Below are 24,184 nucleotides of genomic sequence, written 5' to 3'. Positions count from 1 at the left end.
TGAACCCAGACTGGAATGAGTCAAGATAATCTGTTTCAGCCAGGAGTACTTGTAATTGCTGTGCCACAACCCTCTCAATCACCTTCTCTAAAAGGGGGGTATTTGCGACCAAGCAGTAGTTGTCACAAACCAATGAGTCCAGGGTGGGCTTTTTCAGGAGCAGTTGGATCACTGCCTCTTTCAGGGTGGCTGGGACAACTCCATCCTGCAAAGATGCATTGACCACACCCTGGATCCATTCGGTCAAACCCCCTCAGCAAGCTTTAATAAGCCAAGAAGGGCAAGGGTCGAGAGGACACGTTGGCTGGTCGCATCCTCACAAGCACTTTGTCCACATCATCTGGCCGCATCAACTGAAACCAATCCCAAGAAGTTGCGGCAGACATTGCACTGGACACCTCACTGGGGACTACAGTAGATGTGGAAGGGGCATCAAGATTGCTACGGAGGCAAGCAACTTCACCCTCAAAATGCCTTGCAAACAATTCCCAGTGGGCCTCCGAAGGGTCTAAAACTCCATTTCCTGGACTTGAAGCTTTCTGGAGAATCTGAAGGGAGAATACCAGCAGAGTTGGCCCAAGATATTTTAGTGCCTGAGGCAAAAAATTCAAATTTCAGTGCACGGAGAACCCTCACCATACATGTGATACAGAAGATTGAAGTGTGTGCAGAGGGGGAGGGAGTGCTCCACATCTCACATCCTAAGTAGAATGCATGGATTGCAGCAGTTCTCCTGCCACCTTTGCAGCCCACCTAAATAGCACCGCCGAAATAGTGGTCATATAGGGTTTAAAGTGCTTAATATTATGGATCAAACCAAAACATGAGCCCTAACTTAGCTGCTCTTTTGTGAAGCTGGACCTTGACCATTCACCATTTTGGGGTGAGGAAAGAATATGAATATGAGCTAAGTTTGCCCTCTAATGTGCCAGAAGAACTCCTCTGCATTGCCAAGCCATCCCTCCCATCCTGTAGGAATCTCCCAACAGCATAGCTAGGGAAAAAAACACAGCCCAGTTGCCTACACAGTTAGCCAACGTATCCTACCTGTAAACTACACGCAATACCAGGAGCTAGGGAGCACTGCCCATTGTCTAGGCAACTGGACAACACCTTTTCCCTTCCTGTGCTTGTGAGCTGTGACAGCTTGTTTCTGCTATCCTGCTTGTTCTGAGGCTCCAAGCAGACACAAACATTAATTTGGCGGAGCATTGGCAGTGGTGTTCCACTCCCAGTTTGGCTCAGCACTATTTCATATACATTATCTTGCTTAGGTAAGAACTGTGCTCAGTAGTAGAGCACCTGCTTTGCATGCGAAAGGTCCCAGGTGCAATCCCCAGCATCTCCAGGTAGGATTGGGAGAGAACCCGGCCTGAGATCCTGCAGAGGCGCTGCTAGTCAGTGTAGACTAGGAGTTCTCAAACTTTCTACGAGTTGCGGCAGCTGAAGATTACTGAGGGTGACTAGTCACAAAATAGTGATGCCAGGACAAACCCAGTCACAACATTGTGGCAGATGGATGCAGAAGTTGGCATAATCTGCTTTCAATTATTGACATCTAATAGCACAGTAGAGAGGAGAGCCTGGCTGGGAGTCCAGAGTCTGTGAGTTCAAATCCCCGCTTGTGTCTCCTGAGTGTAAAGGGCCAGCTAAAGATCACCCCCACAGTGAGTAGCTCAGGGGTTACATGCCACCTGTGCAGCCATGGGCAAGCTGCAGAGTCCCAAGGAGCCCAATTGCCCCCCAGCTGGCAGTTGCGGTTAAGGAAGGAGCTGGCTTGTGCAGCTGTGGCAAGCTGAGCAGGCCCTAGCCAGCCGGGGAGGACTAGCCTCAGAGGGAGGCAATGGTAAACCCCCTCTGAATACCGCTTACCATGAACACCCTATTCATAGGGTCGCCATAAGTTGGGATCGACTTGAAGGCAGTCCATTTCCATTTTCAGTCCATTTTTGGACATTGCTAATTTTTTTGCCACAGTATTTTTCCATATAGCAAGGAGTTCCATAGCCCAGTTTTCCTCAAGCTAAGAACAGACATTTGTTCTGAAGGTATTGTGACAGTCTCCCTCCACTTTGGGCAGAATTAGCTGGTCCAGAGGATCGAAGCAGAAAAGGCTTCTTTTTTTATATGTTTCCCTTCCCATTCCCAAATGCCTCTCTATGTTATTTTACCCATCTCCTGTAATTTCTTCTCCCATACGCCTTTCACTCTCAGCTTGTACCTTTTTTCCTTTACCTCCCCCCACCTCCACTTCCAGTTTCTTTCACCCCTCCTCTCTGGTCCTTTTACATTCAGTTCTTCCACCTGTAACAGTTTTCCTGTCTTATTCCCCTCCTTCCGATTGCCAGTTTGTTTGTCTGTTTCTTTCTTTATTAACAAGTAACACCCTTTCCCCTCAATGAAGGGAGACCTTCCTTCTCTCCTCCTGAACATCTTTACTCAGCAGTTGCTGGTGCTGGTGCTGGTGCTGGTCCAGTCAAAAGGCTATGGCACAGCTAGGGTGCCAAGGCAGGCAAGTGAGGTGACACTGAGGCACACCTGAAAATAGCTCAAGCCTCACTGGTGGGTCCCAGCTGGGGATGGGGGAGAAATTCATTTTAGTTGGCATTTAAAGCTGAATCTATCAAATTTGCACTTACTGAAACAATATAAGGACCAAAACACAGACATCCTTCCAAATTTGCACTTATCTGAATTTTGCAATGCAGTTCTCCAGCCAATGTTTACACAAATGCAAATATTTGGGGAAAGTGTGCATAACATTAAATATGTTAGTGAAAATAACATACAAAATGCATTATTACGAGAGATTGCTTGCAAAAATGTGTACATTAGTCAAAAATGCATACAAAAAAGTGTATATTAAGAGAAAGCACAATCGCAGCAGAAATGTGAATTGAATTTACGATTCAAAACTGACAGAACGAAAATTGATAGATCTTTCCACCTCTAGTCCCATCCCACTGGTACAGACTGTAGTGAGCTAGGTGGACCAATGGTGTAAGGCAGCTTGTTACGTTGCAATCCTTATAAAAGTCAGTATTTGGCCATAGTCGGTCTGAAAGGCTTGCCTGATTCCACCTAGTGATTTCATGACAGAGTTGATTCAAACCTGATTTATAGCTCCATCTCTTAGCCAATATACCACACCAGGTTTTCCTACACACTCATTAAATGGGGCACAATCTGCTTTTTGGGGCAAAGTCCACCTAAATGAATGGTGCAGTGTTCTTTCCACTGCTGATTCATTTCAACAGGGGCTGTGAGAAAGAATTTTGTGGTGGATTGTGCTACATTTGTCTCGCACACTGCCACACTCAATGAGACTCCAAATTGAGGCATTGCCTCATGTTGCCTTGCTTCATGGTAGGGCCACCACTGAACACCAGCAGAAAAGGAGAAAGAGACCAGGAAGTCAAAACAGAACTAGGGGGAACAAAGCAACAAATGGGGCTCATCCAAAAGCATTACTCACCTGACTGGCTGGTGCTAAAATTGATGGCAGCAAACTGTGGAGCATCTGGGCTCAGCTCAGTCACGAGATTGACAGCCTGAATCTCAAAGGTGTACTGCACGCGGGTCAGGAGATTGGAGACTTGTACCCTGCTCTCCGTCAACCCCACCTGACGCGGCTCAAACTGGACGCTGTCCCCACAACGCACACACGGCCCTGGGGACCCTGTTGGGCACACCTTGCAGATAACATTGAAGAAAACATCCTTTCGGCCACCAAGGTCCTTTGGGAGGCGCCAGGTCAGGAGGACGTTGGATCCAATAATCTCATAGCTGAGGTCGCGGGGGGCTGATGGGATGCCTACAAAAAAAAGGCAGACAGTAAGACCCTGAGAACTGAGGCAATACATACATAGACAAGCAGGGAGAGAGAGAGAGAAAGAGAGGAGGAGAATGCAATTGGCTAAATGCTCTTGCTTCCTGAGTCTGTATGGAGCAACCCTCCCATAAAAACAAACAAACAAAGGCAGTTGCACAGCTTAATATGGCTCTCCATGCACCTCAGGAAATAAAAAGGATTTTTTTACTTTATACAATACAAACTTTTTGGGACAAAACGTTATGCTGCACCATACCAAAGCAGGCTCTCCACTTCTGTGGAATTTATTTTGGGGGCAGATGGGATGGGGTCTGAGGTAGCAGTCTAGTGCCTTCCTGTCACTACTGCTAATGGTAAAGTGCATCACAATCTTTTGGCCCATTTTTGCCCCCTTCCCTTAACACTGCCAAAAGCTCCCCATCTTTCACTAACTGCAGGTTCCCCTAGTAGCTATAATAACGAAATGAAACCTCCCTGTACAGTATAACAATATACTTCTGATTATCCAATACAGGGAACAAACAACAGGGAAAGGCTGTTTAGAATATAGCCTGAATATCTCTCGCCATACATTCTGCCACCAGCAAACACCATGATATTCAAAAGGTAAAATCCTACATAGGATTAACATAGCCTACAAATGGTTTGCTCTCCAGATACTTCCTTCAAACAAACTGACTGGGGGTAGCAACTTTTGGAAGAGGTATCAGCTACTGTCCTCAGCCACACTATTATAACTTCTGTAAGAACTTCTTGCATTTCTTTGAATGACGAAGTCCTAAAGAAAATTTCATGGAAACATAGTCCTAAGGATGGGCTGCAGCTGAATAGGACTGGACAGGAGAAAGGAAGGAACTGAAGCTGCAGAGCAGGTGTGGGGAACCTTTGGCCCTCTAGTTGTTGCTGAACTACAACTCCCATTATCCCTGGCCATTGGCTATGCTTGCTGGGGCTGATGGGAGTTGTAGTTCAACAACATCTGGAGAGCCAAATGTTCCCCACACCTTCTGTAGAGACACAACAAGAGGAGGACAATAAGGGAAATAAAGCCAGGACAGACCAACTTGGGAGCCAGGAAGGAAATAAAATGCGGGGGAGCTAAGTGAGGATTGCAGGAAGCAGGGTCCAAGGAAAAGAACGGTTAAGGCAAGCCCACTTATTCCCACTCCTTCCCAGCTACTTACTGGTACAGGGGTCATCAGAGATGTCAGAAGATGAACGATAGTATCGGGTCAGACAAGCGCATTCACTGGAGCCTGGCATGGAAGAATAACTGTGGGCAGGGCAGGGTCTGCAGGGGGCATCTCCCACCGATGCCTTAAAAGTGCCAGTGCTGCAGGCTAAAAATAAAAAGGAGGCAGAGAAAAGAATTAATCTATTAAACCCCAGCAGGCCAACAACTATCCTTCTGTTTCTTAGCATACTTACAAACAAAATCTACCCTACCAATGAATTGGCCATAGGTGATTACAGAACTGTAAAGATCAGTGAATAAGGAGGGGACAGAAAAAACCCCAACTGCACCTCCCGGTCTTTTAGTATTCAGCTGGCATGTCATGATGACCAAAAACTAAGGTGACCAAACGTAAAGAAGGCCAGAAAAGAGAAAAGAGAAAGACTGACAAGGAAGGGGCCCTGGAACTGGAAAGATTGAAGTCCATTGCCCTCAAATGTGATACCACTGTGGTGGGTTAAAAAAATAAAATCCAGTTCTCAGAGTGACTGCTGCACATCAGGACCATGAAAAAGGTGGCAGGCAAAAATGGAGGTGTCATGACATTTTGCCCACAAGCCCCCATTTCAAGCTAAAAATGTTCTAAAAAGAACTTTCATCTCATATTTAAATATGAGACAGGCACCATCTCTGTTATCTTTTCGGCGTGTATTGAAGACCTTCCTCTTTCAACAAGCCTTTTAAGTTGAGACCTATCCCAATCTGCGTCTGTGTTGGAATTGCTTTTTAATATGTTCTTAAACCTTCTTTTTAAAATGTTTGTAATCTTAGAAGGTATTTTGAAACCTTTTTTAAGAAAAGCTTGTTTTTATAATGTTTTAAAATTTTTAGTGCTTTTGTTTGCCACCCTGGGCTCCTGCTGGGAGGAAGGGCAGGATATAAATCAAATAATAAATAAATATTTAATGTTATTATCTGTGTGGAGTATACCTCTGGATTTTCAGCCCTTTGCCATATATTCATGTTATATTTGATATTAAAACATCTGGCCTGCATTTCTAATTAGTTTTTCCTGTCAGAAAAGGCTGAAGCTGGAGTTTCTGTCTGTCAGGCACATAAGATCCTATTATCTTTGTGAAGGTTATTTTAGCAGAGGATACTGTTTGGTGAAGAGAGACTTTTCCAGCTATTCTAGCTGAGGTGACTGTCATAAAGTAATCAAAGACTTTTCTTTCCTTAGGTCATGCACTGAGCAAAGATATATCTGGAGAGAGACAATGTGAAACTATTCCCTTAAAACTAGTATTTCAGCTAATTAAACAGTTGACCAGCTCTTCCACTTCATCTTGAATGTAATATTTAAAGATATCCATCAGCAGAAAGCATTGTTCAGACTTCTTGTTGAAGAACACATTTCTTTATTACTTGAGAGTTATTCATCTTTGAGTTTATTGATTGTGTCCTGCAAGCTCACATAAGAAATTTGAATCTGAAAGCTGACTCATGTATTCCAAACCAGAAACATAGAAAACTGTACATTGTATTCCTCAGCAATGTAGTGCATGGAATAAAGCCAACAAAGTTTTAACTAACACCCAGTAGTTTCTGTCTGTACAATGGTCTGTGTGTACATCCTTCCGTAAGAAGGGACACTGTTAGGCAGCCTGAAACACCCTCACTGAAAACATTGCCTTCCTTACCAACAATCTGGATCCATTTATTTGTTCACATCTACATATGTTGTGCAGATGCAAGATTTGAACTTTGCCATGTCTTTCTAAAATAAATAAGACCTAGGAAAGGATTGTGTAATGCATGGTTTTATCTCTAGACATGATAAATTCTCTCCCTAGTAGTTATGCTCTCCAAGATAAGTCCACGATCCTTGCTTCTGGACCCATTCTTCTTGTTTCTGGGAACAAAATTCAAGGTGCATGTATACTCAGAAGTAAGTCCCACTGATTGCACTCAGATGAGTGTGCGGTGTGTATAGGATTGCATCTGCGCTCAGATGAGTGCACAATGTGTATAGGATTGCAGCCTCAAGCTTAGATTTTGAGGGACAGATTTTCCTTCACCACGTTATGTTGCTTTCTTGGTTTTTTAAACAACGTTTGGAATTAGTTTTTGCTAAATTCAATGTTTTAGGGTGAAAGAAGGAAACCAAAACTAGCCATTCCTCAACATCGCTGATGGAACCAACGTTCTGAAGTTCTAAAAATGGCATCTAGAGCTTCCCAACGCATCAGGAAGCTGCAGCAGTGAATATTCATTGTGCTGTCAGAAGCTGTGATTGATTTTGCTCAGGGAGATTCAGAATATACATCAGAGGTCAGTACGATTTACAGACAGGAAAAAGTTTTAACTGACTAAGATAAGAAATAAATCTGAAAATATGACCAGTCCTTTTCTTTTGCGATGGTACTCGCCAGTACTGAGTACCGACACCTCTTTGTTTGTTACCCACAGCGCTGTTATGCGCTGGCAGCCACAGCACTTTTATCAAGATATACGTACTGGCACCTCATTTTATTTTTTTTAAAAGCACTCAGTATGATCCTTCAGTATCCCACACATTCAATTGTGTGGATTGAAGGTTCATATAATTCTGCCCTCCCAACCCCAATCCCAACCCCAAAACAAAACCAGTTTTGCAAGCAAGACTTCTGGAAAAAGATCACGTTTTCATTTTGTTTTGTTTTCTGCATACATATTTTTTTCATAAGTAGAAGATGATGGGAGAAGGAGAAGAGACTGGAAAAGCAGGAATACAACAAGACAAATGCATACATATTTCTAACGTCAGCAGCCAGAAATGCTTCACAAATTCTGTGCACTATTAAGATGGCAATTACAGCACAACCAAACAGCTGCCTCCCATGCTTCCAGATGGCACATACGGAAGAATGAAGGAAGAGTCCCAGGGCAAGGATGCATAATTTTTTCCAGAAAAACATTTCTCTCTCTCTCTCTGTCTGTCTCTGTCTCTCTCTCACACACACACAGCTTTTGCTGTGTTTTTGGTTAAACATGGTCTGTTGGATCCTCTGCAGCAACAAATCGTCACTCACACAAACTATGGTAACATTCAAACATCTCAACTCCAAGGCTTCCTGAAATTAACCATAGTTAGTGTTAATCATAATAATGGATCCAGAGGACACAAGAAATTGTGGATGAAGAATGTCTGATAGTACAGGACTGTTGACTCTGTTGTTAAAGTATTGAGTTCAGTTGTAAATCAGCAGGATTCCTTTCTGTAATAAATGTTAGTTATAGATTATTATTGTTGCATAAGATATTGAGTACAAGAATGGATTATGCTGTTAGTTTGTTTTAATTATGTTTTGAGTGGTGTTCCATTTTTTGTTGTGCTGTTATATGATTTGATGATGGCCTTTGGCTAACAAATAAAGACTTGAGATTTGTGGTTAACTAAAAGTAAAAGCAAAAGTTTCCAAACTCCTCCTATTAGTCATGGGAGGGAATGAAAGAGGGAGGAACGCATGCTTGCTGCAGCTTGAGCACATCACATAAAACAATGGTCAGAGAGAGAATTTATTTATTTAATGTATGCATCATCTCTTGCCTGAGGTGATGCACAATAAGCACAAAGGGGTTCAAAAACTTTGTAGTTGCTGCCTTCCATACTTGTCATGAGTTTAAGCATATGATCTCACCTGCACTTTTGATGCTGCTGTCTTCCATCAGTTTATCTGACAGATAGACTGACTGAAGCTGAATGATTCAAAACTAACAAACAGCAAGGCCCCTACATACACATTCACTACCATAAGACACGACAATGGCCACCAACTTAAATGGCTTGAAAAGGGGATTAGTCAAATTCATGAAGCCTATCAATGGCTACTAGTTATGATATTGATATACAACATCTAGGATGAGAGGCAACATGCCTCTGAATTGCAACTGGTTGGGAAAGACCAGTGAGAGAGGGCCATTCAGCTTGGGTCATGCTTATGGGCTTCCCAGAGGCATCTGGTTGGACACTATGGGAAAGAGGATGCTGGACTAGATAGACCTTTGGTCTGGCCCAGTAGGGCTCTTACGATGTTTTCATTTACTGCCTTCTCTCTCTGTTCTTCAGTGGTACTGTGGTGGCAACTGGGAGGGGACACTTCAGATGGAATCACTGGGGGCTGAGTGGCAGGTGACTCACCAGGGCTTGTTAAAATTGGAATTACTGTGGAATGAAGGATCAAAAAGATTTGAGCTTGCAGAGATTAGCTAGAACAGAGACAGCACAACACATTGATTTGTTTGTTTGTTTATTTATTGGAATGCATTTATAGACCGCTTAATGTTTCAAAAATCTCCAAGCGGTGTATGAAATTATTTACTTGGGACATAATCCAGCCTATATTTCTCCAGATGTAGTAGATGAACGTTAGCTTGGAGTTGGCTAGCAGTACCGGATCTGAAGGTGTGACCTGAAGGTTCAAGATTTTAGCTTTTTTCTCAAGGCACCAAAAGAACTAAAACAGGCTGAGGGGCCAGAAGGAAGGGCAGTGGGGAGGCTACTTTCTGCCTTGCTTGATAACAGTTTTTGTTAATAGCTCTGCCCACCATCTTCACCCGTCTCTGGTGGGACATATCAGGTGCCATTCCTTGTGCCTACCAGAAACCATTACTTTTGAGTGGAGATAGGGGAGAAATTTGGTTCAGTTCACATTTAAAGGCGAACCTACCTAATTTGCACTTCCCAAAACAATACATGAATAGAAAAGCAGCCATTTTTTCACACTACTCTGAATTTTGTAATACAGTCCTCCAGGTATGTTTTAAAAATGCACATAATAAGGGAAAGTGTGTGTAAAAATTCACATAGGTGAAACTCACATTGCGTAGAAAAATCTGTATATTAAGATAAATTCACACTAAAATAATGGATTTTCATGAGAACTTAAATTATGTTTTGCAAACTGATATGGAAACGTGGAAAACTGAAGTTAGTTGCAAAAACGAGAAACGGAGGGATTTGCCCATCCCTACTTTTGAGCAGATTATGCAGCCACGAGAGTGGCTGTATACTAGAGCTGGCATGGATTTTTTGCATTCCGCAATGTTGAATTGAAAATACCCCTCGTGCCATTCTAATGCTTCCCATAAGCTCATTTTTTAAAAAAAATCTTACAAAACTTACAGTCCTGAACTCAGAAATGCTTGCTTAACAACCCTCAGGTTTTCATGGCAATAACACAAAATACTCAGAGAACCGAGAGTTCAAAGTGTAAAACAAGACAAAACAATCCAGACCCCCTGTTTGACTTTTTTCTGTCGGTGGTCTCATAATTTGTTGAAATTAATTGTTCACAGACTAACTGTAATCCTATTACTGACCTTGCCGCATATTGACCTTCATCTTCTGCAGTTTAAAAGTTAAAAAAAAATGGCCATGGTATCTTCCTGGACCACTTGAGAGAATTTGGGAATTGATTCTGCTCCTCTCTCCAAGGGTAGTGTACAGCAGTGTACCTTAGCCCTCTAGGAACTATCCTGCAGGGTCCCATAGGGTCCAATCTTGTCGCCCATGCTATTTATCAATATGCTGATGACACTCAGCTCTATCTCTCCCTGCCACCTGATGGCAGGGAGGGAGTGCTCATCCTAAACCGGTGCCTGGAGGCTGTGAAGGGCTAGATGTGGGCTAACAAACTGAAACTTAATCCAGACAAGACGGAAGTACTGTTGGTCAAGGGAAAAACTGCACCAGAGATGGGGTTGCAACCTGTTCTGGATGGGGTTGCACTCCACTTGAAGGAGCAGGTCCGCAGTTTGGGAGTCCTCCTGGGTCCTGCCCTGCTGCTTGAATATCAGGTGGCTGCGGTAGCCAGGAGTGCTTTTGGCCAACTCAAACTGGTCTACCAGCTGCGTCCGTTCCTGGAGGCAGTTGACTTGGCCACGTGACACATGCATTGGTGACATCAAGGCTTAATTACTGTAATGCACTCTATGTGGGGCTGCCTTTGAAAACGGTTCGGAAATTACAGTTGGTTCAAAATGCAGCAGCCAGAATGTTAACTGGAGCACGGCGCAGGGAGCATATCACCCCTGTGCTTTATCGACTCCATTGGCTCCCAATTTGCTTCCGGGCCCAATTCAAAGTGCTGGTTCTGACCTTTAAAGCCCTAAACGGCCTTGGACCAATGTACCTGAGGGACTGCTTACGCCCATATGTACCTCCCCGGGATTTAAGATCATCTGCTTCTGGTCTCCTCTGTGTGCCTGGAGTGAAAGACGTTAGACTGACAGGCATGTGGGAGAGAGCTTTTTCAGCTGTGGCCCCCAAGCTTTGGAACACCCTACCCCAAGAAGTCTGCTCTGCTCCCTCCTTGTTGGTTTTCCGGAGACTTCTAAAAACGATCTTGTTCCAGAGAGCCTTTGGGAGGGACTGAAGGCAGAGCCTGACACTGATTTCATGATTTTATGCCCTCTACGTGAAATTTTACCCTTGTAGTCCCCTTTTGTACCACTCCCTATATATATATGTGTGTGTATAGTATTTTATTATTTTAATTGTATTTTATGTATTTAAATTTATTTTAATGTTTTTGTGATTTTATTGTTTACAATTTTATTATGTACATGTGTGATTTTATTTTTCTAAGTCGCCCTGAATGCTCTATTATAGGGTGGAAGGGCAGGATAGAAATATTTTAAATAAATATATAAATTTAACGTCTGTGGCACCGTCAGGAGCTGACACTGCTGTGGATCACAGAACGGGAGCGCTACCCACCCACCCTAAGGAGGAGTGTCTCTCGGACCCAGGGGCCCTCAGCCAGGGCCCAACTTGGCCGCCCTCTGGTACCGGCCCGGGTAGAAATATCTGAAAGTGGCACAGACTGGAAACAAATGGATTTGCCCATCCCTAGTTACTCTCCAAAGCCAACTGACCCAAATATGATGCATATTACTGGACTGCTAACTGGAAGCAGCTGAAGTGAAAATCCTCCTTAAGTGAGCCTTCATATATTTTATTTCCCACCCTTTCTCCCAGCAGGAGCCCAGGGCGGCCCATTATTGGCTCACAGAAACTTATTAAAATTAATCCAAATAAAAAATTAATAGCAGTATAATGGACGAGGTCAAGAACATGCCACACAGCAGCAACGAAGCAAAATCTTTATTAGGCTAAATAAAGTATAAATTACAAGCTAGAGTTTGAGTTTCACAGAAGCTAGCTTGCTTATTGCTTACTTTAGCTGTTTTCACACATGGGGCTGATTGCATTAGTTTAGCGGATTTAAAAGGTAGCGCTTCTGTCCCGATTTCTAAAATCCCTTTCACACTGCAATGCCTGTTGCGTGAAGGAACAGCAGCGTTTTCAGCATATATACTGGCATTTTGCGCAAATGTCTTTCACACAGCTTGTTTTTGTCCCTCATGCATTATACACATGCACATTGTTCCCCACCGTATAGGTCTAAGATCTCGTCCCGTCACCATGCAAGCCCTCTCCCTTTAGGATCTGATTTTTAAAATTATTTTAGTTGTTTCGACACAGGGGTGTGTGGGCGAAATGCTGCCGCTATTTGCGCTGAAGCCGGAATACAATGTTTGTCAGGCAACAAACAACTACCCTGTGCAACTAAAGGGCAGGAACACACTGCATGCTGGGATGCCTGTCATGTGAGCGGCTGCAGATAGCAAAAAACTCCCATGATTTTCCAGGTTCCCAGCCTTGCTAAAGGATTATTTCTGGTATCATTTATCACGGAAATTTGTGCTAAACTTGCAGTACATTCCACTAGAATTCTGGAGCTAGCTGGTACGTCGTGTGAAAGGTCAAATATAACGCGCAAAGTACCAGCTAAGAAATTGTCAGAACAATGAGGTTCCATGGTACTTTTAAATTTGCCACAGATTTCTCCCATTTGCTTTCGCCCTCCTCCTTATATCCCCACCTCCCACGCGGCAAATGCTGTGACTAGTAGATGAGTCGTGTAGCAAGGGGAGTTTGGGGAGTGGGACAGACCAGATGGGACAGTCGCAAATTGAGACCTGCAAGGTTGCAACTCCCATTCACAGTTTGTAGTGTAGGCCACTTTTTTCTGCTGCTAGACAAAGATTGCCCATCTGAGTAATTTTAGCCGAAAGCTGGACTGAAATTATTGTAGAAAACCATCTTCTTCCTGCAAGGCCACCATCGAGAAAAAGGCAAATTAGGGACTGATTGAAAATTACCTAAATGAACTGGATCTAACAGGGGCTTCCTCAGTAACCAATGAACCACTGGTTCTTTCAGACAAAATGGAGACTCTCTCTCACTTAAAGAAGCATTTACAGTTAGGCAACACTCTCCGTGGCGCAGAGTGGTAAGCGGTGGTAATGCAGCCGAAGCTCTGCTCATGGCCAGAGTTCAATTCCAACGAAAGGAGGAAGTCAAATCTCCGGTAAAAGGGGTCGAGGTCCACTCAGCCTTCCATCCATCCGTGGTTGGTAAAATGAGTACCTGGCATATGCTGGGGGGTAAAGAAAGGCCAGGGACGGAATTGGCAATCCCACCCCATATATACGGTCTGCCTAGTAAACGTCGCAAGACGTCACCCTAAGAGTCGGAAATGACTCGCACTACAAGTGTGGGGACACCTTTTCCTTTTTTAACAAATAAGATCCGTCTGTCCAAGATGATGTAATTAACCAATAGGGGGGGGTCAAGCAGGCACAGAATATGCCACACCTTCACAAGACTCCTGCCTGTATCTATAGCCAAGAACCTGACCCAAGGCAAAACGATAAAGCAGGAAGAATGGACAGCTCTTGCTTAAGCACTTTTCAGAGATAGCCATTGGCCAAGTGATATGGATCCTCCCCACACCAGAAGGGCAACACTCTGATATCCAAAATGGCAACAAGCATCTATGGGAGTATACAAACATATCAAAACTGAGTTTCTCAATGCAAATTAAACTCAAAAGTTCTTCCTCAGCAAGGGAAAAGTTTTCAGCAGAGAAAAGCAGAGATTTTCCCTTGAGAAATAATTATGTTGGGTGTTAAACACATTGGGTATATTGGATTTAATATATTTGGATATGTCCACAGAGGTTTGTTGGCATTCTATGGCTCTTTCTCATGTCACCCACACTCTCTTGCATATATAAATCCTCACAAGTTACTAGCCGACATCTTTTTACTAGCTTGCCTGCTTATCAGTATTCTGTGACTTAAAAGAACCAGTATTTGTAAAGATTCCTTGTCTGATTGCCTAGGTGCAATTGTTCCTCATCAAACGAAACCAGGGAGGTGGTGATTGTTAAGCATATCCCCACCCAGGTGTAAGGAGGAGACTGGACCACAATAAAGGGCTCCCATTCTGTAATGTATAAACTGGGCTTTAGACTGACAGCCTGCCGTATATTTAAAGTAGCAGTATGACAGAAGTGTTGTAGACATGACACATACACTCATCCCACTCTTCAAGTGGTAAAGGGGCTAGTGGGATCTGGCCAGATGGAGGAAGAGATTGATCCTTCAGAGGCCTGCCGTGACAGATTTGCAAGGCACTTTGAAGGTAAAATCGTTCAGATTCATTTAAAATTAAGACACAACCCTTAGGAGAGGTCCAATGGGGGAGTCCAGAGCACCATCTAGTCTGGTGTTGCTGAACAGTTTGAGCTACTGTGACTTGATGTCATAGACAAGCTGCCTGAAGAGGTCTGGAGTACCACTTGCCTTCTTGATCCTTACCTTTTCTGGCTCATAAGAACGAGATTGACTGGATGGGTCCAGGGAGTGATCGGTGCCTCATTGGGGGGGGTATGACGCCAGTCCTGAAGGACACAGTGGTGTGCTCCCTCCTTAAAAAGTTCTTCCTGGACCTAGGGGTGTTAGACAACACCTCCCAGCTGTGAATATTCTCTTTTTGGACAAGTGCTCAAGAAAGGGGTACCAGGACAGCTTCTGAAATGCTTGTATGAAAGCAACTATCTAGACACATTTCAAGTTGGCTTCAGGCCTAGTTTGGGGACCAAATTGCCTAAGTCACTCTGTTGGTGACCTTTGTCATGAGAAAGAGAGGAATATGAACCTATTAATTCTCCTTGAACTTTTTGCAGCTTCTGATACTATTGGACGTAATATCTTCCTGGACCACCTGAGAGAATTTGGGAATTGATTCTGCTCCTCTCTCCAAGGGTAGTTCCGGGGAACAGCAGTGTACCTTAGCCCTCTAGGAACTATCCTGCAGGGTCCCATAGGGTCCAATCTTGTTGCCCATGCTATTTATCAATATGCTGATGACACTCAGCTCTATCTCTCCCTGCCACCTGATGGCAGGGAGGGAGTGCTCATCCTAAACCGGTGCCTGGAGGCTGTGAAGGGCTGGATGTGGGCTAACAAACTGAAACTTAATCCAGACAAGATGGAAGTACTGTTGGTCAAGGGAAAAACTGCACCAGGGACGGGGTTGCAACCTGTTCTGGATGGGGTTGCACTCCACTTGAAGGAGCAGGTCCGCAGTTTGGGAGTCCTCCTGGGTCCTGCCCTGCTGCTTGAATATCAGGTGGCTGCGGTAGCCAGGAGTGCTTTTGGCCAACTCAAACTGGTCTACCAGCTGCGTCCGTTCCTGGAAGCAGTTGACTTGGCCACGTGACACATGCATTGGTGACATCGAGGCTTGATTACTGTAATGCACTCTATGTGGGGCTGCCTTAGAAAACGGTTCGGAAATTACAGTTGGTTCAAAATGCAGCAGCCAGAATGTTAACTGGAGCACGGCGCAGGGAGCATATCATCCCTGTGCTTTATCGACTCCACTGGCTCCCAATTTGCTTCCGGGCCCAATTCAAAGTGCTGGTTCTGACCATTAAAGCCCTAAACAGCCTTGGACCAATGTACCTGAGGGACTGCTTACACCCATATGTACCTCCCCGGGATTTAAGATCATCTGCTTCTGGTCTCCTCTGTGTGCCTGGAGTGAAAGACGTTAGACTGACAGGCATGTGGGAGAGAGCTTTTTCAGCTGTGGCCCCCAAGCTTTGGAACACCCTACCCCAAGAAGTCTGCTCTGCTCCCTCCTTGTTGGTTTTCCGGAGACTTCTAAAAACGATCTTGTTCCAGAGAGCCTTTGGGAGGGACTGAAGGTAGAGCCTGACACTGATTTCATGATTTTATGCCCTCTACGTGAAATTTTACCCTTGTAGTCCCCTTTAGTACCACTCCCTATATATATGTGTGTGTATAGTATTTTATTATTTTAATTGTATTTTATGTATTTAAATTTATTTTAATGTTTTTGTGATTTTATTGTTTACAATTTTATTATGTACATGTGTGATTTTATTTTTCTAAGTCGCCCTGAGTGCTCTATTATAGGGTGGAAGGGCAGGATAGAAATATTTTAAATAAATATATAAATTTAACGTCTATATGAAGCTGTTGGGAATAGTCATCCGGGGATTTGGAGCACAGTGCCATCAATATGCTGATGAACCCCCATTCTGTTTCTGGCTTCTATCTGTACCGGGAGAGGCTGTGCAGGTCCTATATCAGTGTCTGGAGGCGGTAATGGGCTATATGCGGACAGATAAATTAAAGCTAAATCAAAAAAGGAGGTGGTGCTATGAGAGGGCGGTTCCCATGTTCAGAGGTTCACAGAATGGCCTGTTCTTGATGGGATTGCACTTCTCATGAAGAAGGTGGTGTGTAGTTTGGGGAAGCTCCTTGAATCATCATTGTCCCTTGAGGCCCCTGGTGGCTAGGAGCGCGTATCTCTGTTTTGGCCTTTCCTGGATAGAGAAAACCTGAATATGGTCACTTATTCTCTAGTAACCTCCAAACTGAACTACTACAATGCATTCTATAAGGAGCTGCCCTTGAAGATGGTCCACATATTGCAATGAGTATAAAATGCTGTGCCCAGACTGCTTATCAGAGTGTGAAGCTAAGCACATATAACTTTTATAAATTTTAAAACAACTTCACTCGTTGCCAATTGTTTTCCAGGCAAAATTCAGGGTGTTTAAACTTACTTTTTAAATCCTGAACAGCCTGGGTTCCAAATACGTATGAGAACACCTTCTGTACAACCTGCCTATACCTTGAGGCCCTACTGGTGGTTTCCGTGCAGGATGAAATACGCAGTGCTGGTGCCCGTGGAAAGGCCTTTTTGGTGGCAGCTCTGCATCTGTTGAACACTCTTCCCATTGAAGTGCACCTACCCACCTCATTGTTTTCTTTTAGGAAACAGGTGAAGGCACACCTCTTCCAGTAGGCTTTCGATGAGAGGAACTGTGACCATAGTAATTTATGAATAGTTTAATGCTGCTGCTGTTATAATGAGTTTTATCAAAATAACTGTTGTACATTTTTTACTAGTATGATTATGTTGTTTTATGTTGTAAACTGCCCTGTAGCTATATACATTTAAAAAACAAACAAATAAATAAATACACATCTGGCATGCCCCTCTGTTCATGAGTTCTGGAGTTTTTTATGGTGCTACCAAAACCTGTTTGACCAGAGACAACCCTGGAATGAAAGAAATGAGAATGTACACCTTGGGGAACAATGCCTCTAGAGCAGCCTTTCCCAACTGGTGTGCCTCCAGATGTTGTTGGACCACAACTCCCATCTTTCCTGACCATTGGCAATGCTGGCTGAGGCTGATGGGAGTCGTGGTCCAACAGCATCTGGAGGCACACTGGTTCGGAAAGGCTGCTCTAGAGAGCACGCCTTCCCCCCACCAGGTTGCACCCCACCCAGTTTCAGCTAACTTCATTCTCCCAGGATTCCAACTGCAGGCCAGCTCTCTCTCTCTCTCTCTCTCTCTCTCTCTCTCTCTCTCTCTCTCACACACACACACACACACACACACACACACACACACACACACACTTGCAGAACACGCATTCCAGACCTCACCTCTGCAGATGAAGGGGTGCCCCATTCCCCAAAATAGCCAACTCATTGAGAAGAACCACTGAGGTATTTTATCAAGTCTCTGTCTCTCACCATCCAATGCTAAGAGAGACCCGTTCAAAGGATTCAATACACCATAACTCCCTGCAGTATGTGCATATTGCAAACATCTTCCAAAAGAGAGATATAACATTAAAGTGTGAGATCTCTATTTCTTATGACCCGAAAACATTTCTGATAGGTATATGAGGCACCAGACAAAACTGTCTGCAGATTGCCAGTTGGCATCACCTAATTTAAATCATCTTTAGGGCTGATTCTACACCGATTTGACAACCATGAAGAGGAACCCTTTGGAGCCTATGCCAGTACTTCTAAGTAGTTGAAAAAACAAACAGATGCTATTAAGCAGTGCTGTGCTGATGCCTCGGTCCTGATGTCGAGAAGACAAACAGTGATATATTGCCTTATGGTATGGAAGGAGGTGGGTAGAGGCAGCAACAACATTACATGTGATAGAAAATGGCATGGAGAGAACAGCTGCCTTTGCTGCCTCTAGGTACTCACTAGCAGTTGAAGAATTATGCATGAGATGAAAGCAAAGCTCTGTTGTCCATACACCACCACATGTGACATTTCCAGGAGAGTAATCATCTCCGTGGATAAAAATCCACCCCACCTCCTTCACAAAAAAAGAAATCCCAGCCACCAGAACTTAATATGTATGCCTGGACTTGTATCTGTCAGAGTCGTGCTTCCATTTCAAGGACTTACAAGTGGGCAGTGTGGTGTTCCTTCCCACCCAGTTCTCGGTGGAGCCCAGCACATACAGGCATACACAAAGGACTGCTCTATAAAAATAATCTTTTACCCTCAGGGGTTTTCCTGAAGTCTTGAAGACAAATAAATGAACAGATAATCGTTCACCCTCAATGAGTAGTCTGTGATTTCTCTTTGTTTGCCTGCCTGCCTACATCATGCAAGAAATTCTCTCTTGCCTGGAGGAGAAGTGCCTGGCCCTTGGGGCTGCCTACTTCTTCTGCTTTCTGACATTTCACAGGCAGCAGATGCATATTATGCTGTTGCTTTAGATCTCCTAAGGCAGCATTACCCAACCTTTATCAACCCAACGCCCCTTTGCAAAATCTTTTTGTGCCCAATGCCCCCCTCAGATTAAGTATACGCCAATGCTTCCTATTCTTCCCTTAAAATATGAGTAATGCATAAAAGGTATTTTCAATTATTATTACTGATCGTTTTTATCATGCCTTTTTATTGCACTTAGATTACACATTGAATTCTTAGTATGATTTATTAATATACATACATAGCAATAGAAAAGAAAACATCACAGAAACAACAGGTAGCGAGTGTGTCCCATTCCAGAGAATAACTGACTGTCTGTGTCACCCGTTTGCACACGGCACTCATCCATTGGAAGAATGCGCCCTCCACCAATACACCCAGCTTATCAAACACTCTCTCGTGACTGGTTCCAACATCCCTCAAGACAGCATCGGAACATTACCTAGTGCCAGGGCATGGCTAATATCCCCATTCCTTGATATGACACTGTCCGCTATTCAGAATTTCTTTACTAAAGAGCACACACTATTTATAGTGTTATTTCTATGAATTGAGACTATTAAATACATTCTAACTGGGGACAAAACAGTTTAAAAATTAATGATTTGTGTATTAAATAAAATTAAACCTAAATGCTTCAACTATCGCATCAGACCGCCAAATGTCAACACCCCCTAATGAACCCAGACGCCCCCCTAAAGTTTGTAGTCACACCAACGCCCCCCTGAAAGGCTGTAATGCCCCCCAAGGGGGTGCTACCGCCCACGTTGGGAATCGCTGTCCTAAGGGAATAGGGACTAAACTACTCTCTCCCAAGAGCAGGTGCACATGTAGACTTGCCACTTGCAATCTGGACATCATTTGTATGTATTTAAATATCCTGATGCTACAAGGGGTGAGGCAGTCGGGGCTCTTCCTGCTCACTTGCTCCCAACGTCATGGGAGCTGTGGGGCAGCATCAACAACATTAAAGATAGGCATCTGGGGTGCTTGAGCTTTGAGCGTTGCTCCTAGAGAAAATGGGCACAATTATTCTTACATCATCTCTCTCTCTCTCTCTCTCTGAGAATGTTTCTATCTTGCAAGAACTTAAGAGCTAAATGAGGACTCAGCAGAATTTTCAGTGGTCAGCAGGTAGCTCTTCAGTGCACCCCAAAGCTCCTTGCCCTATCTCTGACTAGCAAAATTAGAATAAATTGTGCAAATATGCACAAATTTGTGTAACTTGCATGGCTTATATAGGTCCCAGAATTCTCTGGGAAGAGGGGCTGACTGTTAAACCACTCTGGCCACTGGAGCTCTCTCAGGGCAATAGGAGTCTCCCAATAACACTCAGCACCCTTCACAAACTACACTTCCCAGGATTCTTTGGAGGAAGACATGACTGTTTAAAGTGTAATAAATGTCTGGTGCGGATGTGGCCAAAGATGGCACCTTCAGGACACATCAACTAAAAATGAAGTATGCTCTCTTCTTCAGAATGGTTTTTTAAAATTAATATAACCTTTATGTAGATCCAATTCAATAACACATACAATTAATCAATTAAGGATTTTAATGGAGTGGCAGCCATAGAAAATACATGTATAGCATTTGGAAAATGGCACAACGGAAGTGCTCTCTCTCTCTCTCTCACTCTCTCTCTGTGAGTACATGTCTGACAAAGCCAATATATACCTCAGCAGCACAAATTCCTTTCTAGAATGTGCATTTTATATGTTTTACTCATTGGTGTTTTTATTGCCAATGGCTTAGGATTGTTTCAAGGGAAGTAGTTCATAAACAAAACAAACAGGAAAAACCTTTTGCTAACTATAGTGTTGCATCCAACAGAAGTCATTGCATGAGCACAATATTTTCTGCTAGTGCAAAAGAGTTTCAGCTCCCTCTCCTCCCCCCCCATGACCAATTTGTGTAAGGGCTCCCCCAACCCTCTGGGGCAGATTTTGTGTGGCGTAGGGGCTGCACAGGGGAGAGGAGAGGAAAGTTCTGCTGCATGAACAGGTCATTCCACTCATGCAGTGACTTCACTGGATTCAACCCAATACAGTTTTAATAATATTTTTATTTTTATTTTTCATTTCTGGGAGACAGCCACACTAAACATAGTGGGATTTTCTTATGAGTAAACATTCACAGAATTGTTCTGGGCTCCTGTTAGGAGGAAGTGTAGGATATAAATCGAATAAATATTAAATCAAATTAATAATAAGAGTAGTGATAATCATAATAGGCTGTACAGAGAGCTATAACTGTCAGTGTTACCCAAGTTATATGCTGCAAACCTCTGTAGACTTACACAGGAAAGAATATGCCTCACAGCACTCAATAAGAAGTACGGAAGGGATCCATTGGCTGCTGCTGGTTCAAAAGCAGACCTAACAGGCTGGTATAGATTCGAGTTCATTCTCTGTCTGTGATCCACTGCTTTTACCAATCCATTTTCCCCCTGGCAGAAATATTGATATTAATATTGATATTTTAAAGGAAATATCTATACATTGAAGGAAACACCAATAAAAATATCAATATTAATATCAATATTTCAGACATGGATCTTTTTTTTAAAAAATCCATCATGGAAAATCACTACATAAAAATCCAATCTGCGACAACAGCGAGTAAGTGAATTAATGGAAAATTCAGTACCAAATCCCAATTAGGTGAAATTCTAGCACATCCCTAATAGGGATTTACTTCCAAGAAAACATGCAAAGGTTGGGCTATAAGAAATTTCGTGAAAATGATGACAAGCTTAATAAAATGCACATTATTTTAAAAAATGGAAAAGAAGTATTTTGTTTGTGTGTGATGTTATTCAATAAAACAATATGTGCATCAGCTTCTTAACTCATGATAGAAAAATAATCTCTCTCAGAAACAGACACTGAGCAGAGAAGTTGGTTTGGCCCTTGTAATTCTTGTCTCTTCTATACAGAAATATTCGCAAATGTGGTCATACTGTGAGGCAAATTGACAGGGTCACAAGTGGAAGATTTTGGGCACCATTAAGGCTAGCAGAGTGTGAGGCACATAGTGTCGATTCATGAGACAAATCCAGTGAGGGGTTCTCTTGAGCAAGCTCGCTATAGGGTGAAAACAGATGCTCAGTGTGGGAAACTTGTGTGGCCACAGGAATACCCCAGCCAAGTTAGACCGCTGCTTCATAGGCTTTGAGGCATTTACCATAGCTTGGTGTTGAAGTTTCCACCAGCCCTCTACTGCACAGAAGACTTTGGGCAGGCATACAAAGTGGGATTTCCCAGGGATGCCATGATGCCGCCTTTCATGGACCAGCTAGTGAGATTGTGGATTAGGTGAAAAAACAAACCCAGGTTCACTGGATGCCTGTGGGCATGCAAGGTTGTGCTAGACCAGCCTTTCCCAACCAGTGTGCCTCCAGATGTTGTTGGACCACAATTCCCATCTTTCCTGACCATTGGCAATGCTGGCTGAGGCTGATGGGAGTTGTGGTCCAACAACATCTAGAGGCACACTGGTTGGGAAAGGCTGTTCTAGCTTAACCACAGACTTTCACAATGTTACAACATTATGCACTTTCACTTTTAGGCAGGCATACTTCCTCAAAATCATAAATGTTTTTAGATACACTCAAAAGCTCTTTGGATTACATCTGCAGCTCAGAATGGCCTAAATAAAGAGGTGCTAGACCGTCACCTCACACACACCAAAATTCTAGTGCAGCCAACAGTCCAAGAAAACAATGAACAATGGCTGATTATCTATAGTTAAAGAGGTCAGAAATAATCAGGATTCTCCAGGGATTTCCCCAACTAGATTTATAAAAAAAGAGATCCACTGGGCACTGGAAACCCTTTTTCCTGTCCCTCCTGCTAGCTAGACAAGAAATAAGATAGCAAAATAAAATCATAGTGCATGAAAAGCTGATTTACAGAGATTAAATGTGTTTCACAGATGTTCAAGCCTTCCCCATCTTCCTAATGAAAAGATAATTGGAGAAAAATCACCGTGACCTAAAATTTCGAAGCAACTTATGTTTTCCATTTCCCACCTCGGTCAAGGAGAGCCAGATTGACAGCACTGGGGGCAAAAGTCTGAGGGCACCAAGAGAGGCAGTGGGCCAACAGGAAAGGGGCATGGGGGAGGTATCACTGCCCTGAATTATCCATCCCCTCACATAACAGCCCCTTTTGGTCTAAACATTTAAAGACCAGCACCAGAGGGGAGAAAAGAAAGAGAGAGCTGACCTCTGAAGATCGCACCAATGCTCATAATTGCTGCCGCAGAGACATTTAAACCCTCTTTTTAAAAATCCAATCTTTATGCAGTGTTATATTGGCTCCCTCCAGCTATCTGGCCATAATTCAAAATGCTAGCTGTGACTTTTAACATCCTAAACAGCTTAAGCTCTGCATACTGCAAAGGGCGGTTTCTCCCCTTCATTTCATTAAACTGTTTCAGAAAGCAGGCCTCACTTATTCCGCCAGCATGCCAAGCACATGCAACAAGGGAAGTCACAGCAACATCCTTGTTCCATAACTGCAGGTCTCCCTTCTCCCACCTCCAAAGAGCCTACACTCGGTCCTATGCATCATTCAGAACCATTGCCAGCAGTTTCCATTTGGGTGATAGGGGTGGAGTAGGGAAGCCTCAAGCCTCTTTCGCCTCAGCTGCAGTGAAGGGGATCATTGTCACCCGCTTCCTATGCCTCCTTGCTCCCTTTCTGACCACAGAGAAGACAGTCTCTCCTCAGCACTTTCTATATTGCTCTCCAGACACACCCATTCCCTGGTTCCTCTACGCAAGCAGACCCTTAATTAATTTGCAAGCACTCCTTTCCTTATGAACTGGCCATTACTTATGAAGAAGCATCTCATGAGAGTACTATTTTCAGACCGTGGCAGTAAGATTGTTTGGCTCCCTACTTCTTGGCTGGGTGATGGGGAGGCCAGACAGCTGACGATGGTAGACTCTTTCCTCTTTCTCCTTTGCACTCCTTTTTCCTCCCCACTGTCACAGGGACCCTATTCCTGTGGGCCTTGGCATGATGGAGGCGCTACCAGAGTTTGGTTTTTGCATAAGCAATCAACAGAATGAGGCTTTAGTAAAGAGCTGCATGTAGGCCAAGATTCCATGGGAGTGCAGAAAAGATGCTGGATGTGTCACTTCCTTGTGATAGATTTCCCAGCTTCTTAGGAATCTGGGTTTTCATTGATTATTTAAAATAT

The 24,184-nt window shown here is 43.6% G+C and overlaps 1 protein-coding gene across 8 annotated transcripts in view; it reads right to left on the bottom strand.

Annotated features, from left to right (window-relative positions):
• Positions 1-24,184, bottom strand: part of LOC133389569 (ephrin type-B receptor 5) — a 214,905-nt gene that overhangs the window by 44,576 nt on the left and 146,145 nt on the right. For all 8 annotated transcript variants that reach the window (XM_061637532.1, XM_061637546.1, XM_061637498.1 and 5 more), the window contains exons 5-6: positions 5,017-5,172; positions 3,476-3,814 (exon numbers count right to left, since the gene is read on the bottom strand). In XM_061637532.1, coding sequence (XP_061493516.1) covers positions 3,476-3,814; positions 5,017-5,172 — 495 coding nt within the window. The remainder of the gene's footprint in view (positions 1-3,475; positions 3,815-5,016; positions 5,173-24,184) is intronic.

Source organism: Rhineura floridana, chromosome 1 (genome assembly GCF_030035675.1).
Source record: "Rhineura floridana isolate rRhiFlo1 chromosome 1, rRhiFlo1.hap2, whole genome shotgun sequence".
NCBI lineage: Eukaryota > Metazoa > Chordata > Lepidosauria > Squamata > Rhineuridae > Rhineura > Rhineura floridana.
This window is presented reverse-complemented; position numbering and strand designations above follow the sequence as displayed.